Source organism: Syngnathus leptorhynchus, chromosome 8, assembly GCF_054491065.1.
Source record: "Syngnathus leptorhynchus isolate UIUO chromosome 8, UIUO_Slep, whole genome shotgun sequence".
In the NCBI taxonomy this organism is placed as follows: domain Eukaryota; kingdom Metazoa; phylum Chordata; class Actinopteri; order Syngnathiformes; family Syngnathidae; genus Syngnathus; species Syngnathus leptorhynchus.
Window position 1 is genome coordinate 13,116,955 of NC_141202.1, and position 17,289 is coordinate 13,134,243.

At 47.7% G+C, this 17,289-nt stretch overlaps 2 protein-coding genes across 6 annotated transcripts in view; one reads left to right on the forward strand and one right to left on the reverse strand.

The window, feature by feature from the left end:
• The window catches only part of erfl3 (Ets2 repressor factor like 3), a 45,068-nt gene extending 41,794 nt beyond the window's left edge, over window positions 1-3,274 (forward strand). For all 3 annotated transcript variants that reach the window (XM_085917784.1, XM_085917786.1, XM_085917787.1), the window contains exon 5: window positions 58-3,274. In XM_085917784.1, coding sequence (XP_085773910.1) covers window positions 58-693 — 636 coding nt within the window. In that variant the 3' untranslated portion in view covers window positions 694-3,274. The remainder of the gene's footprint in view (window positions 1-57) is intronic.
• Window positions 3,275-3,835: 561 nt separating this feature from the next.
• The window catches only part of pou2f2b (POU class 2 homeobox 2b), a 40,203-nt gene continuing 26,749 nt past the window's right edge, over window positions 3,836-17,289 (reverse strand). For 2 of the 3 annotated variants that reach the window (XM_085917782.1, XM_085917783.1), the window contains 13 exons: window positions 15,295-15,360; window positions 15,030-15,064; window positions 14,465-14,480; window positions 12,336-12,441; window positions 12,165-12,256; window positions 11,886-12,032; window positions 11,674-11,815; window positions 11,444-11,592; window positions 11,041-11,238; window positions 10,682-10,887; window positions 10,548-10,616; window positions 9,568-9,641; window positions 3,836-8,866 (listed from right to left, as the gene is read on the reverse strand). In XM_085917782.1, the coding sequence (XP_085773908.1) occupies window positions 8,571-8,866; window positions 9,568-9,641; window positions 10,548-10,616; window positions 10,682-10,887; window positions 11,041-11,238; window positions 11,444-11,592; window positions 11,674-11,815; window positions 11,886-12,032; window positions 12,165-12,256; window positions 12,336-12,441; window positions 14,465-14,480; window positions 15,030-15,064; window positions 15,295-15,360 (1,596 nt within the window). In that variant the 3' untranslated portion in view covers window positions 3,836-8,570. Of the gene's footprint in view, window positions 8,867-9,567; window positions 9,642-10,547; window positions 10,617-10,681; window positions 10,888-11,040; window positions 11,239-11,443; window positions 11,593-11,673; window positions 11,816-11,885; window positions 12,033-12,164; window positions 12,257-12,335; window positions 12,442-12,625; window positions 12,953-13,241; window positions 13,368-14,464; window positions 14,522-15,029; window positions 15,065-15,294; window positions 15,361-17,289 lie in introns of all 3 variants that reach the window. The other variant, XM_085917781.1, reaches the window with a different exon arrangement.

A 17,289-nucleotide genomic window follows, 5' to 3' on the forward strand; every position in this document is an offset into this window, starting at 1 on the left:
ACTTTAAATGTGTAATGTGGCTAGGAACCTTGAATATTGCGTTGCCTCTTTTTACAGGTGGAGCCAATTTCAGACGTCGAGTCAGAAGAGGAGGTGGAGGTGACTGACATTAGTGACGAAGACCTCGACGAGCGAAGCGAATACTTTGAGCTGTTTGCACAGCGCCTCTCTGGAGCCACAAACCACCGCCGCCACCTCCAACAGCAGCAGCTCATCTCAAACGGCTCGGCCACCCACCTGCCTCTTCCTGACGAAGATCTTGACGAAGACGTGTTCAAAGCCCCCGCTCCTCCCCCGCCTGGCCTCATGCCCTTTTTGGCCTCACAACGCGGGCCGCCCGCCCTCAAGATGGAGCCTGGCGAGCCGGTGGACGCCAGCCCTCCCCCGCACGCACCGCCTCAGACCAAGTGCATCCCCCTCAAGCTGCGCTTCAAGAGGCGCTGGAGCGAAGACCAGCGCCTGGAGGCCTCACAGGAGGAGTCGGACGACAAGAAAGTCCGGCCTCAGGAGCAAAGGGACTGTCGGGGCAACGGCCAGATGGACACGGAGGAGGAAGGGCCCGGGCACCGGGACAGCTCCCCTCTGTCGACGTACCAGAGGTCCATAGCGCCGCCCTTGCCAGTGCATGGGCAGGCCAGCGCCGAGCTGCATCGTGCCACGGCGCAACTGTCCCTGGAAAACAAAGACTGCTGATGGGATTGGATGCCGGAGGTGTGCAAATGGTTCCTCTGTACGCCCCAAAGCCTCTGTGCCCGGCCACCCCAAACACTGCCTTACTCTGACAGAGCCCCCACCGACAAGTTCGCTATTAGGATTCTTCTGGGACACATTATTTGGGAGTAGGTACTTCCAAAAGCGCAGGAACCCACGTTTCCACCCAGCGATTTTGTTCTGCGGTATGCCTAATAAAAGCCGATAAGTGGGATGGCCAAACCGACATGAATATCATACCGGAAAAGCCTTTTTGTCCCTTTGTGTTAGGGATGAGTACCTCTCACATTCAAACCGGTTTTGTTCCAATTCCCGTTATGCCAACGGTTGGCCGCCGTAAATCTTTTAAGATTGCGCGGTGTCCTTGTGGTTAACGCGTCACTTTTTGGTTGCCCTGTGATTGACGTGATGAGGGAGAGCGCAGCAGAAAACTGACAAATAGGTGCTAATGCAGAGAAAAAGCGGACATACGGAAAAGAACCGTCGGGTGGAAACGGGCTGTGCGTGGACTGCTTTCAGACACACTCGTGGAAGGTTATCTCTCCCAAGGCCAGTCACACTCCAAAGCGCAGCTCACACCTCTTGTCACATGTTCCTCAGGGCTTTTTTCTCTCCCAACCTGCTCTCTCGACCACACTGTATACATATAGGCGCTGATGACAAGTGCCTGCATTTACTGCCTCTCTTGGCAGGATAACGAGGAAAAGACAGGCAAAGGGTTTTTTTCAGGAGCGCATGGTGTCGTGGTTCTTCAAAGTGGCCCGCTCTCATCAGGGAAGCCGGTCGTCCAAACAGAACGGGCGTCCGTCCTCTCAGAAATTCCTTGTGTCCCGCCTGACTTTCCTTCTTCTGCTGACAGTCCACTCTCGGAGAAAGCTTAACACCTACCCCGGCCGGCCTACACGTTGACGACCAATAACGACTTTGCTCAACACACTTTACCAGCCTGAGCTCCTATAAAAATCAAAAAACATACACAAATGCACTTGTGCTCAACTCAGCGCGCGCACACACACACAAACACTGACATGCTCTCACAGACTAGAGCAGTAGTTCTTAACCTGGGTTCGATCATACCCGAGGGGTTCGGTGAGTCGGTCTCAGGGCTTCGGCAGAGCCTCCACTGCAGAGGTCCGAACACACCTGACTTATCATGTAAATTTGTGATGATGCATTTCTGAACTGGTCTCGCAACACAGCAGAAGTCATGCTGATTTGCAGGTATACAATTTGTTGTGAGTTCATGTATTGTGTTGGTTTTGTTCTTTGAACAAGGTAATATCCATGCTTGGCTCATTTTGTGCTCCAGTCTTGAATTTAAAAAAATATATATTTTTTTTTTCACTAAAGAGAGGTTCGATGAAGCGCATATGAAACTGGTGCGGTTCGGTACCTCCATAAAGGTTAAGAACCACTGGACTAGAGAGAGAATTAGATTAGGGCAACTCGTGAAACTGTTAATCTTGTTTTCTTCAATTTTCAGTCATTTTTTTAACACTTCAAGGCCACTTGAGTGAGAGCAAGATAATTTGGTGTTGGATTATTAGTGAAACGCTTGATCTTGTTGCTACTTACAGTCCCTTTCAACTTTGTGCTCTTCAGCATCACCTCTACTGTCCTGTTCCCATGACTGCACTGGTGTGTGGGACTAAACCAAGTTTACGTAGGATTACTTAATCGTGCTTGGACTTTTACTTTATTTTTTGACCACACCCGTCGATGGGTTCTGCGTCACCTCTGCAGCTAAGTGTGTGGTGCCGCTCAGGGCAAAAGGACAGCAAGTGAAGTGTTGAGGAGGTTAATTATTAGCATCTGACGCATGTCCTCAAATGGCCTCTCTCAATCGTGGGGCACGTGCGCGGGATCAGACGGATCCATAAGAGCTCCAGGCAGCGCTGTGATTGAATTCCTTTGGCGTACTCTGTGTCTGCACGAGAGCATGTCACACGCACATACAGTACATGCACACACAACGTCGCAAGTAACCGCTGCCGCCTTACTCTTGACTTTTCCTAACCCAAAGCATTTTCTCCTCGCTTTTAAACAAAACAATAAATAACGCAGCACAAAGATTCTCAATCAAGAGGATTAAAGTTTATTTTTCTGATGTTAATATTGTTCCTAAAGTCCCCTCCACTTGGCATTATTATTATTATTCCATAGCTTTTTTGCCCTGTACATCAAAAGCCTCTTTTACGGTTTTGAGATTTAACTGGTGTATTATGACTCAAATGAGTCCAATCTTACCTATTTTATCTCTGTTTTTTACCCCGTCCCCAAAAAGTTATTTTTATTTTCTAGTTTTTACCTCGGGGGAGGTTGTGTCAATTGAGGACAAAAAAAAAACGTTTGGACTATTGTTTGTGTAAATGTTACCAGCTTGTTACGTAACACTTTTGACGGAGATAAGATGAGCTGAGTTGATGCCATGATGTAATGTCATCGTCCTCACTACCCCCTACCCCGCCCTTCCCTGTGGGTTGTTTTTTTCCCTGCCTCCCCAAAAAGTTGTAATTAAGATGTAATCAGGGATAATTAAAACCAGTTAAAAGACAAAACAAAAGCTCATGTGTGCGTTTGTTTGTCTTGTATGCAAATAGCGGTCTTCAGCTGCCAGGCAGACTGAGTTTTAATTACCAGCTTGTTTGTCAATAACAAAAGTTTAATTTTTGAGAACCCACTTTTTGATTTGATAGACATGTAAACTGAAGTTAACACATTTCTGAGAACGGTTCCCTTTGAGTATATTGACATAAGCGTTACAGAACATTTGTGGAGTTAATGTAACCATAAAAATAAGATTTATCTCACTATTTTGCTGAGGTGTCTTAAATTAAATCAAAAATGCAAAATATCTATATTAAATCCAATTTAATAAATTTTGCTTTGCCATAAATATTACGCAATTCATAAAACTAATAAAAAAACTTTCATATTTTTAAATTAAATTTGCACAGGATTAAAAATACAATCTAAATTTACCTATTTTAAGTCTTCTAGCGCCTTCTGGTGATCCGATTGTGGCCCTACAGCTTTTGGTGCAGTCTGAAGAAGCAGAAGGCAAGAGTCGGCGGGCAGCAGAGGTCATCTGTACAGTTTTTGTTTCCTGTTTTTATTTGCACGAATTAAACACGTTCAGTTACAAAAATGACTTAAAATGAACAACACTGTACAATGAACAAGCAGAGTTACTCTTTTTTTGTTTTTCTTTTCAAGATAAACACTCAAATTTGCTACTACAAGGATTTGGGCTGACATGATGGAAGACACAATAGGATGTTGGGGGGGACGATGTCATCCATCCATCTACACACATCAATTGAAAGGGGCAATTAAAGCTACATGAACGAGGAAGTTGGCAAATGACCACTCCCAGAGAAACCCCTCGCAAACACTCACACAGATATAGGGGGCGGAGGGTGGGATGGGGCAGATAAAAGATGAGAACTCAAGAATCAGAACAGCTACAAAGATACCAAGAGAAACTTCATTATCATCGTCGTCAAGATCATCATAATTCAGATGATGACAAATAGTCAAAAATATACATTTCATCATTATCTTCATTAGCATCATTAGTATTTCCCTTTGGATAGCAGAGGTTGTAAATGAGTGGCAGGTCGCTAGGTGAGACGTTTTGAGAGAAAAATCAAGAAAGTCAGAGCTCTTTGGTTTGATACTTTAAAACGTGGGACTCGTTTAGGGATGCACGTTTGTGAAAAATATGTGGACAAAAGCTGCACTGGGAGAAGACAGAAAGAACAGAAAAGCCATTATAGAAGTCAGAGAGAAACCGCAACGTGCGAGTCAGCAAATCTCGCTTTCTCCCAGCAGTTTCATTCCTTTTCATTGTCTGAAACATTTTTAATCATGTTAAAAGCATCTACTTTTTCAAGGGTCTAAGATTTTACAGGATTAAAATTTAAAGAAACCATTATTTTAGCATAAGAGCAGTAGCAATAGGCTGAAGCTAGCCTAAAACAAAAGATATTCAGCAACAGTTCAAGTTGTAAAAGAAATTGGGGGTGGAGGGGATTGTGCTTTGCTAAAATAACGGCACACAATAGTGAGAGGCAGAAAGTATTTAATCTGGGACTGAAACTGCCGGAGTCCGGCGGAGGTGAAGCGGCGTCAGATGGACGTCAGGAAGCGGAAGCGCCGCGTTCTCTGGGGCGGGGCGTAGACTTTGGTATCATTCGCTAAGGGGGGTATCCCCACCCCGAGGTGGCCCGAAGTGCACCTCCACGCCGCTGCGCCTCCACCTGGACAATCGCCCCCGACGGGGATTCTGCGGGGACGTGTCACCTGGCGACCGCTCGGCCGCCCTTCCCCGGTTCCCCGTGTCGCTTTCTGATTCCGGAAGCTATGGAAGTTGTGATTCTTTTTGGACCAGATTGGCAAGCAAATTGCAGCCATGTCTGAAAGGATGGAAGCGTCCCGGGTAAGAGAAGAGGGCGGCCTTCAAAACTCAACGCAGACAGCAATGGTGCAAAGGGATTTTTCAAGGGAGGAGGTGCCTGGGCTCGCACGAGTTGCTGACGAGAGCCTGGATCAGTCCAAGCCCCTCTCACACCGAGGCAGAAATAAACAAAATTTGAAAAGACATTTTTGGCGACAGAATACTTTTTGAATGGGGGGACGCAAGTGCTGGTAGGTAGTATCAGAGCAGGGAGATACCCTTGCGAAAAAGGATCGGGTGCGGGATTACAGGCGGTTTGGGCAATGCCGAAATAAAGGCTAACACCGACCATGCACGTATCCCAGCAATTGCGTCTGTCAAGTGTCACATACGTCACTGGCGTCCTAATCTGATTGAGAGATGCTTGACAGCATTCGGATCGTGTCTTTGCTGGCTGCGAAGTAAAACGCACTTCCTCCGGGACTGGAGTACAACTTCACTCATTTCAGCAAACTTCCAATTTTAAGAAAGGGGAATGCCCTACTACCAACACTCACTTTTATGCTATAAACAATTTGCCATTGTCAATTTTTTTTTTTTAAATACCGGAGCCTCCGATGAGCCGGTTTTTCAGGATCTCAGTGTGAAAGAGGCACGTGATCACGTCGGACTCTTAAACTTGCACCAGCGCAACATGCTGCTCACCTCTCCCACCACATATCCCTGTGCACGTTATGTTTAAAGCATTCACCTATTTGGTTTATCATCAGAGAATATGAGGTATATGATGAACTATCTCTCTTAGACATCCAACACTGGATGAATGAAAACAACAAAGGTTCAAGAAAGCAAAACAGAAGGTTGAAAGACAAAACTGAGTAACAAACATTATTTTAAAAAAGCTTCCTTTGTCGTGCTTTGCTTCTTTTTGGTCACGCAGCAGTGAATCTTTCAAAGTTTCTCCCTTTGGAGAAAATCGTTTAACCTGTCTAAGTCAACTTTTTGCTCAGCTGTACAAAAAGATTCAAAATTTACAGTGGGGGTGGGGGGGGGGTGGTCCTTGGTTTACGACAACAACCGAAAACCTTACGCAGTGGGCAATCACAAAATTTAATGCTAACACCGTAATGGCAAATGACAGTGAATATTTCTGTAAAGTACACTTGGAGGCCATCACTAGAAAAGAAACGCAAAACACAAAGCACAGGGATGACTGCGCAAAATCTTGTGCCGTGTGACCTCGTTCAGTCTGTGGAAAGCTTGTGCGCCGGAACGGTTGTAAACCGAGGACCACCAGCGATGGCAACATCACGGGGAAGCAAGCGTGTCCTCGTAACCTCGGTGGGGTTATTTGGTTTCAAGAAGAAAGTTGAGGGGAGGGGCACAACATCACATCCATCCCAGAATATTCAAACTAAATAAATTACCAAATAAATAGCAACTCAAACCTACCCTGAATAAATAGTACAATCAAAAGTCTAACTTTAAAATTAAAAAAAGAGAGATAGTTTAAATATTTGGTCTAAAATCAAGTCAATGTTTTTAAGGATCTCTTTTTTTTTCAATACATTGGCAATAAGTAAGCAGTAGTAGAACATAGATCTTTTTTTTTTTGGTACTACAAAAATCTATAGAAGCACTAACAGATACATTCCGTCTAAAGAGTCCACGTGGACTAAAGGCTTCACCTTTGAGGCGTCAACCTCCACGTTGAAGCCCAGTCATCTTTGGGTAAACGCCCGCCCGCCACTTTGGGGACGAAAGCGAGCCTGCAAAGTGGTAACAAAGAACATCTTCGATTGGGTGCCCACCAACAGCCCAAACACAAAATTGCTCCATTTTGCCAGACTGTCACTTGATGTCTATTTGGTTTGTTTGCTTTTTGGAAAAATCTGGAAGCAAAATATTCAGGGTTTTTTTCCCACCCATCCATTTAATAAAAATTTCTAGCACGTCTAAAAAACGAAATGAAAAGAAGGAGCTTTTTGTGGTAAGCGAGTGGGGAGAGCAGTTAAAGATACAGAACAATAAAAGGGCATGGCAGCGACCCGACAAACGAAGGATTTCTTTGAGAAGATTCACTTCAGTGAGCTTGTTTACATTTGCTTCCGTGCGCTGGGGTGGAGGCTGGGTGTGGGGGGGCTGCCTGCCGGACTTTGGGTGCTCCACCTGGCTGTGCTACACACTTTGAGGGCAGCGGCCCTAAGCCCCCCTCACCCATAATTTTTGGTTTGCTTCACTCAGTCCTCGGGTCGTTTGTCTCTTTTTGGTTTGGGTTTATTTTTGGTATCCTTTTCAAAAAAGGTGTGATGTCACAGCTGTGTGTCCCACCCTTTGCCTGCTTAGCGGTCCATTGGGCTAAACAAACCCAAGTTCCCCCACAGATGATTCAACAAACCTGACTCAACCCGTTTGTTATTTGACAGGCAAATTTTCCTTGTGGGGATTTCGAGTTGATGACCCCAGTAGTGAACGGTTTGTGGCAGGCAGGGGATGAATATCCAGTCTCGCTTTGAACCCGCCGCCGACCCGTCAGGGTGTCAAGTGTCTTGGACGAGGCTCTTGAAGAAGACCTCCTTGAGGCCTTGGCAAAAATGCTTTGGTTTCCATTTTGAGCGTTTAATGGCAATGGGACGTGGACGGATGGCGGTGGCGGACGAAGACATGGACAAAACGCGCAGAGTTGATTGATGAAAGGGCGGCGGCTGCATCCGATTGCGGCTCCCCATCCGAGAGGTGCCTTGGTTCTTACGTTTGGAGCATACCACCGGTGGTGGTAGTGAAGATGATGATGGTGGTGGTGGTCTCCATGTAAATGCGCAACAAGGTAACTGCAGCATCTTCATGAAATGGATGACATAGAATGCAATCGTTGCAGTGGAGTCCTGGTCCTGGATAGCTTGACGATTTATTTACATGTCCGTGAAATAAAGCTTTTCTCTCCGTACTTTTTGGTATTTGAGATTTTGGTATGGTTGTCACTTTTTGTGTGTTCCTCCTCCTCCTTGGGTATATTTTTGGTTTCAAACACTCCTCTTTCGCTTTCCTCGTTAGACCCGCAAAATAAATACTTTTGAAAGTTCTCCTTGGTCTTCTTTTGTCATTTTTGGTTTAGACACCGGTTGGCAGGCCTCGCCGCTTATCTTCTCTTGCTCAGAGTCTTGAGGTGCCATGCTGATGCTGACGAAACAAACAAACAAAAAACAAACAAACAAACAAACAAACAAACAAACAAACAAAAAATATTTTTGGTTTTGGTCTTCCCCTTCCTGCACCCTCCCTTCCCTCCTCTTCCATTCTGTGGGGGTTTTTGGCATTGGAAAGTACGGGAGGGAAGGACAAAGAGGGCCGGGAGAAGAAGGAGAGTGCAAGAGAGAGGAAGAGCTAGCTTTGGTGTGAAAGGCTAGAGTTGCCCGCTTCCTTGCTTCTTTCTGATTGGCTGCCCGCCCGCCCGCCGCCGTCACTCCATCTTGGGGCTGTGTGCCATTTCGCTGGACGAGCAGGAGGAGGCGGGGCTGGAGCAGGGCGAGCAGAGGGTCGGGCTGATGCTGCTGGTCGAGGGGGCGAAGGGAGAAGGACGCGAGGCCGTGTTCAGCAGGCCGGCGCCCAGGCTCTGGCCCATGTGGAGGAGCGCTGGGTGGTTGAGGAAGAGCGAGGCAGCCAGGCCGCCGCCCTGGCCGCCCGACGCCCCCAGCATCATCTTGCCGCCGCCCTCAAGACTGGAAAGGGGCAGCTGGCCACCACTGGCCGCCAGGGCTGAGGGGCACACACACAGCAGAACATGTTTAGAAAAATACATCACCTGGTGCGTAGAAAATGTATTCCACTTTGAAGCAGCCCAATAATTTGCAAACGTGGCTTGTGCTCAGAATCAAACAGCAAGCTCATGCTTGGACTGTTTGATGATGATGACGCAGAGGGGAAAGGAATCACATGAGCAAGATATACAGGCACGCACGCACACGCAAATATACGTTCACGCGACAACAACTCGATGGATTTTGATTGGAAATGCGACAAAGGAGCATTAGGGCCACAGTGAAAACAAAATCAGGACCCATCATCTTACTATGCAAGCTAGCAAAAAAAAAAAAAAAAATCAACATTTGAATTTCAGACAAATTATACATTGCTGCATAATTTCAACAAATTTTGAACACATTGATGTGAAAAGAATTGCATACATAACATACCTTTTAAAAAGAATTTTTAAGAAGAAGATGTGGGGGATACTCAAATAATCGATGGAATAATTGATGGGCTGATGGATTGTAAAAACATTCCTTTGTGACAGGCCTAATAGTTTGGATAATGAAAGCTGTGCTGCGTCGCTAAACGCTATTGTTTCTTGCAGCCATATAATGATTTCTTTTCATGGCCGTGAAACACGTCAGTAAAACATAGCAAATGCGCTGAAGTCTAAAAGGAACCCGAATTCTATTCTGGCAAGCACACACCTTGAATAGTGGCCAGGGGATTGTTAGCGAGGAGGGCTTGGTTCATTCCAGTGTTAACGCCCATCACAGTGTTCCTGTTGTGACGCACGCAGGCATGAAGCACATATCAAGACAGGCATCCAGGCAGAAGAGAAAAGATGAAGAGGCAAGGTTAGCAGAAAAGCAGAATGTAAAGAGGAAACTTTCTTGTTGGCTTGTGTGTGTATACTGTACGCTCTACCTCTATCCTTCATGCTCAAAGGCCAGATCAAGCAGTGAACTTATCGACATGAATAGCATCGATTTCCAATGTCGCTTAGGGTGTATTCAGACCAGAAAAGTCCTTTAGGGTATATTCAGACCAGAAAAGTCCATTTGTTTGGTCCAGACCAAAAGTGGAATTAATTTTTTTTGTTTGATGCGGTTCCTATTCAGACAGTAGATTTTACAAGTGAAGTATATTTTGCAATGACCAGGGCGACACACGGAGGAAAACATGCGAGTCCTACGCGCTGCGTTCTTGCTCTGCATATTTGTGCTGTTGGTTTGGATCTACGTATGTTATTCGTGTTCACACCTGAGGCAAACCGCACCAGAGTTTGTTTGGAAGCGAAAAATTGGGTCTCGGTCCGTATAAAATATTCTTTAATCCGCACCAGGATTCACACCTGCACAAAAGGTCCAGACCAGCGTTCCAATTGAATCCTGGTCCGTTTAAAGCAGACCAAACGTTCAGGTCTGGATGCACCCTTAGAATTGCGAACTAATGGGGAAAAAAGGTCTCAGCTTCACTTGGGAAGGTTCCGCTGTACATGCACGTTCACAAAGACATTTGCTCATGTGTGAAAATGAAACCAAAAAGAATAAAGGGCATTTTGTTTGGTTCAGCGCAGAACAAGTTCAACAAGCGCCAGACACTCGAGCTGCAGTGCCGTGCATCAAGAGCAAAGCAAAAGCTGCCTCCTCAATTCTTGCGAGAACGGCCTCTTCGCGCAACTCACCTCAAGTTGGCGGCAAAGTCACTGATGTAGCTCGAAACCTCGCCGTTCTTCTTGCCCACACGCCACAAGCTGTGGACGCAAACGCAGAGTGAGAATGCACAGTTTGGACCAATAAGTTGTGTTTCTTGGCTTACCTGGCATTGAGATTGATGGCGCTGTGGCCGGGGGTGGCCGGGCTGGCCGTGCTGCGCGGAGGAGCCGGAGGAGGCGTGACCGGGGAGAGGGCGGAGCTAGAGGTGAGGCTGGAGGTCAGGCTGGAGGTCAGGGGGCAGACAGGGGACACGGCGGTGGCCGTCACACTTCCGAGACCGCTCGCGGCCTGGGACAGCTGGTTGCTCATCTGTCAGTAGCGCAAGATATATTTTGATTTCTTAATCATTGCTGAGGAAAATAGGTGGGGACACATCATGCATTCACGCTTTTAGTGCAAGCGGATGTCCAGCCGTCCGACAGGGTGCCTCTAGACGGCGGTAATGCCTGTCGCGGGTCGCACCATGTGGGGGCTGTAGCAGGCGGGCTTGTGGGCGGACGGGGCGCTGGCGGGTTGGCTGGGCAGGGGTGGGGTGGAGCTGCTGGGGTTGATGCGCTTCTCCTTCTGCCGGCGGTTGCAGAACCACACGCGGATCACCTCCTTCTCCATGTTGAGCTGCTCGGCGATCAGCAGGATCTCCTCTGAGGTAGGCTTCTGGTTCTGCAACGGCAGTTCAGCTCGTTCAGACCAAATTGCAATCTTCCTTCACAAATTCAGCGCGTGGTGAGGCAAACTGAAAAAGTTCAGGATGAATAGGCCGCAGAGTTTCAGAGCAAGGATTTTTCCCTCTCTCCAGGTATCCGCGAAACATGAAGGTACTGAAATGGGAGTCCATTTCTGCAAAAGGCGTCGTCGGGCATCTTACCGTCAAGAAGGCGCGCTCCAGGGCAACGCGTACGTTGGTCTCGATGCTGGTTCTCTTCTTCCTGCGGCGACCGGGCATGCCGTCGAAGCCCAGCGAGGACGACGACAGCGAGCTGGGGCTGGGAAGTGTGCTGTCAATGGACATGGTCTCTGGAGCGGGGGGGGGGGACACAGTCACAATCCCTGTCGCTCACCATCATCTTCGTCATGCAGGCACTATGAAAGAGTAACCTGCATCGTTGAGCCACTTCTCCAGCAGCGGCTTCAGCTTGCACATGTTCTTGAAGCTCAGGTTGAGGGCCTCGAAGCGGGAGATGGTGGTCTGGCTGAAGTCATTGCCATACAGTTTCCCCATGGCCAGGCCCACATCGCCCTGCGCGGATGGCCGCCACGTTGAGTCCACACGACGGACATGCTGTGGTAACGACGTCGGGCCTCCTTACCTGCGTGAAGCCCAGCTTGATGCGTCTCTGTTTGAAGGTGCGAGCAAACTGTTCCAGCTCCTCCAGGTCACTGGGCTCCTCGGGGTGAGAGGGCACGGCAGCCGCCGAGCTCAAGCCGCCGCCGCTCGCCTCCAGGCTCTTGTCTCGCTGAAAGAGGAAACAAGATTTCAAATCTTTTCATTTCCTCATCCTTATTTGGGTCAAAGGCGTGCTGAAGCCCAAGTGCTCTTCTATGGCGCTATCCAATGCGAGGTCCCGAAATGATTTCCTGTCCCCTACCTGTGCTTGCAGTCCCATTCGACTCTGAGCGGACAGCAGGCTCCCTTGGTTGGCTTGAGGTAGCGGAATAAGATTTGGTGTCGACAGGAGTCCTGAAATAAATAAAAAACATCAAAGTAAAGCTTTTGGAAAACCTTTGAGAAGGGAACGTTTTGCTGCCACTTGCGCTACCTTGCTGGCTCTGCTGCGCTTGCGGGAGGAGGAACGAGCCAGGCGACGGCAGCGAGTGGCCCGGCACCAACACCAGCTGCTGGAGCTGCAGCAACTGCTGGATGTCCTGAGAAAGGCCAGAGCACGAGGTGCGATAAGAAGTCAGCGGCAGGAGTGGAGAGAAAGGGCATGCCGGGTGGAACGAGGAATTGTCAGGCAGGGGATTTCAAACTTTGGGCAGGAAACATTCTACAATTTCTCACGCCAATTCAACAGAAATACCCCAAAAAGAGATTATAGCCAGTCAGTACCTGGGCGGTGAGCTGGATTGGCTGAGAGAGAGCAAGCTGGGGCGGAGGAGGTGGAGCAGGGACGTTTTGGGCAGTGTGTTCCTGTGTGCTCTGTCCCTGCACCTGCTGGCCTGTTTGTCCCGCCTCATGCTGCAGGTGTTGCTGCTGCTGCTGCTTGTGGGCCTGCTGATTGGCTGCAGCGGCCTGAGCTTGCTGTGTGGCCTGGGCGGCGGCGTGAGCAGCGTGGGCAGCGTGAGCAGCATTGGACTGCTGCACAGCGGCGGCCAGCAGCTGAGCCTGGGCCTGCTGCAACAGGAGCTGCTGTTGCGCTGGCAACAGAGCTGTGAGCTGCGAGCGGCGCCATATTGGGAGAGCAAGCGTTATGAAGTTGCAAGCAAAAGCAGAGTGAGCACAAGAGAGGCCCTGCGAGTCGACTGATGCATTGTAGGCACTGTATCCTGCCTGATATGGTGAGTTTGACATTTTGCTCAAATATATGTAGCGAGTGGTACTCCAATTGGCCTATATTTGCTCTTTTTAGACTAATGATATTATACTTTTGCTTGTTTTTAAAAACAAATTACCACAGTACAAAAAAACAAAACAAAGTGCATGTGAGTGTGAGTGTGTGTCTCACCCCTGCCAGCTGGGAGCCAGTAAGCATGAGTTGGGTGTGTTGCAGTGTCGTCTGGGAGGGGGAGGGGGTGGGCCCGTGAGAGGGAGGCAGTGCCGGGGACATCTGGCCACACTCTTCCATCTTATTCTAGAGGAAACGAGGACGACAGGAAGGAGAAAAGTGAGTAGGTGACCTCGCTGGTGGGGAGAACACACCTCTGCGAGGTCCACACAAGAGAGAACAAGCGTCATGCCAACAACTGTTTTCATTGTATTTTAATTCAAGAAACAACATTTACCCTGTACTTTTTACTTTTGAAGCGAATTTGTAACGATATTTTAATGGCACAATGTATGGATCCTTAATTTTCCTACTTTTTTTTTTTTTTTAGGTTGTCACGCCAAACAGCCAACCATTATAGGGTGTTCTGCACACTCGGAGGATATGCTCGATGGTCTGGGCGCCCTCTCCACACTCACACAAATATTCATGTTATTAGTGGGCCGAGGGTTTATCCTTTTACCGCCCACAAGATCGCAATTGGTTGGACTGTTTTTGGCATGTAATCCTCCTACTCAAATGAATGGAAATGTTAACCACGACAACATTTATGATACTATTTTGACAATTCAACGGGATTTTTGCTGCTCACTTCGGTGTACGCGTTATGGCCACAAGGGGGCAGTAGAATACATACAAACGAAGATTTAATGACACAGGAGAAGACAGTCTCAAATGAGACGCAATCAAAAAAAAATCTGAGACGCAATCATATTTTACAGTGGACTTAATTTGGCACTTGAGGACTCTACTATTCTTGGTTTTCTTTTTTCTGTCAAATTTGGGGGGCATTTTGTGTGACAAAACAGTGGCGGCTTTGTTTGCGATCCTTCCAGGATGGAGCATCTCCCAAATGGGAAAGACAAGACTATGCTAGGCCACTCATCTGCATCTCTTCACCGGCATATGCAAGGATTTGAAGCACTCCAACTTTATTTAGACATTAGTCTTAGTGGCTTGCTTGTTTACTAAGGGCAGGGACACAAAAGGAGCAAGTCAGAGCTCTCCCGCTTGCTGTCAAGCAATTTTCTGTGGGACGCTAAAACACAAAAGATGAGTAAACATGAAGGCATGGGCAGGCAGGCAGGCAGGCAGGCAGGCAGGCAGGCAGGCAGGCAGGCAGGCAGGCAGGCAGGCAGGCAGGCAGGCAGGCAGGCAGGCAGGCAGGCAGAATAGTCACTTACCTTGCTGCTGCTCAGGCTGGGTGAAAGGGAAAAGGGATTGACCTTTATTGACTGAGCCTTGATGGAGAGAAAAAGGACAGAATTGGAGGATTGGCTGAAGAAGTCATTTTTCATTTCCAAGGAGAGCAAACACGTTTTTCTGCTGACATGTTCTGGGACATCATGCTCACTGCAGAGGGGATTCGAACCCAGCTAGCAAACGCCCATCCACTTTCGACAGCGCTTGTCCTCACCGGGGATGGGTTGTGTGCTGGAGGTGCTTCCGACTGACTTTGGGCAAGGGATATGTGTTGCGGCGGAGGGGAAAGACGCCCAGAACTGGACCCATAAGTGCATTTTTGGATTTGGAAGAAGAGACTCATCACTGAAGCCACCGGGATGTTGCAGTGATGCAAAAAAAATCAAATTGAGGTCGGCCTCGTGCGGTTAGCTTGGGCTAGCCTGATCGGCACAAGCCTCATCATACTGATCTTGGCGGGACTGTGGAATGGCACTGGAGGAACAAGGGGAACGTGCTACGAGTGCAGGGTGGCCCCAAAAGTCTGCCAGATTAACTTGGACGTACCTGGTGATTGGAGTCGGAGCCGTTGCGCTCGGAATCTGCACGGAAAGAAAGAGGGCTAAGATGGTTTTCAAAGTGGGCGATGCATCAAAAGGAAACAAGAAGCTGACGCAGGTGCATTTTAGTCAACTGACAAAATTGCAAAGAATTGAAATTGTGCTCATTTAAATATAGATTTGAAAATACGCATTTGAGAAAAATGCATAACAAAATAAAGACAATACGTGTTCTACTCATGCCTGTGTGTGTGTTCGTGTGTGATTGTCACCTGTGCTGTCCAGCGGTGAGTCAGATCCAAGTTTGTCAAGCTCAGCCGGCCTTGGCATCCTGCTATCTGCAAAACACAAAGACACGTGTTGACGAGAAAGAGAAGAGCCTTGAGGTGAAGGTTGGGAGTGCTGTCAGACCACAGTGCCCCCCCCCCCCCCAAACACACACTGTACAGACAGCGTAGGTGAGTCGCTTGCTTGCTGGTATCCATTCATACTTTCCAATTAAAGCGAGTAGGCCGGGCTCAGGCTAAATTTAACTCGAGATGTTTTGACCGTGGGCGCCTTTGGAAGCTCTAAAGGTCTCTCGCGTGTCATTAGTCGTGGTGCAACGCTTCACATTTTTCTGCTCTTTTTCAACAATTTTTTTTTTCCTGGCCAATGAACCGCGAGATGAAGTCGGCTTGCGGTAATTTGTGAGGCCTTCTTGTGAGCCACTTCCCTTTTGTGAAAATATGCAAATCCTCCCCAACCACCGACTAATTGTGTCATGCCACCTGCAGAATCGACTCACTAAGCCACACACTGCTCATTTTTTTTGAAGCAACAGCATGTTAGATGATGTTTGACACAATGGATTGGTGGAAAGAAGAATGCTAGAAAACCACCATGATGTGGACAGACAGTGGACAGAAGTCCCATACCATATTGATACATTGATGACAAAGAAGTGCAACAAGATGCAATGGCGTTCTCTCACTTCCCCACATTACTTCCCCATTATAAGATTAGCGGTGTGTGTTACTTACCGGTAACATTAGCATGTTCAAACATTCCACGCAGACATGACAAAGAAGAGTGCTGCCTTCTGGTGTCATGATCAAGAAAACTTTTTCAAATATGGGCTTCTTTGGCCCGTGACACACTCCAATCTGGCAACATTTGGCGCTATATAATCCAACGTGATGTAAAATCAAGAACAATCAATAAAAAAACTGTTATAATAAAATTCTTCAAGATAAAATTCAAAGATTGTACAATGTAGCTGTACAAATGAAAAATGAAACTCTGATGGATTTTGAATGGACAAAAAAGTCTGCAGTTAGAGTGGGGCCACTTGAAGTCTGGTGAATTTCGAGTTGGTTGTGTTACTTTGAGTCGCATCACCGTCGGGGGGTCAATTTATCCAGGTCACACGGGAAATTATTAATAACAGGAAAAGACTACTGAGGGAGGGACAACAGAGACGTTTTGGAGATAATTGGCCGGGTGGACTAGCGAGCGCGCTCGACCTCCGGCTGACCCACACAAGGTTAAGCCCCGCATTTTAAACAAGAATTATCGGACAAAATTTAACCAGGACATGATGCAGTGTTGCCGATACGCCAAATGATTGGGTAACTTAAGCTGTCAGCTGAGCATAAAGACAAAATAGATAATATTAAAAAATAAATAAAAAAAAAGGCAAAATGTGATCCACTCGAAACAAGTGCTGACCTTTCCTGTCCACCTTAACTCCCCCACCCATAGGCAGGTAGGCCAGCCCTTGCTCTCCAATTAGACTCGCACGCACATACATTGCTGCCGTGCACGCGCGTCATTGGTTACCCGGTCAAGTAGTGCACACTCACCTGGCAACCACATAGTTGCGACGAACGAGTCCTTGCAATGTTAAGCAATTGCTGCCGCCTCACTCAAAAAGTCAGCAAAGAATAAGTCACTGCAGCATGCACGTACACGCGCACGCAGGACAGCCTCTCTCTCTTTCTCTTTCTTTCACTCACTCACTCACTCACTCACTCACTCACTCACTCACTCACTCACTCACTCACTCACTCACTCACTCACTCACTCACTCACTCACTCTCACTAAGCCACGCCTCCTTCATCACCACATCCTGCAACGCGACAGGAAGTGAAGTTCAAAAGAGTGGGAAGTGGGCCCAAAGGTAAGGCAGGAAGATGGCAGTGAAAGAAGAGAATGAGAGAAAAAGAAGGGAGGGAGGGTTAGGTGAGTATGTGACAGAGTGGAAGGGGCAGAAGTGAGCTGGCTG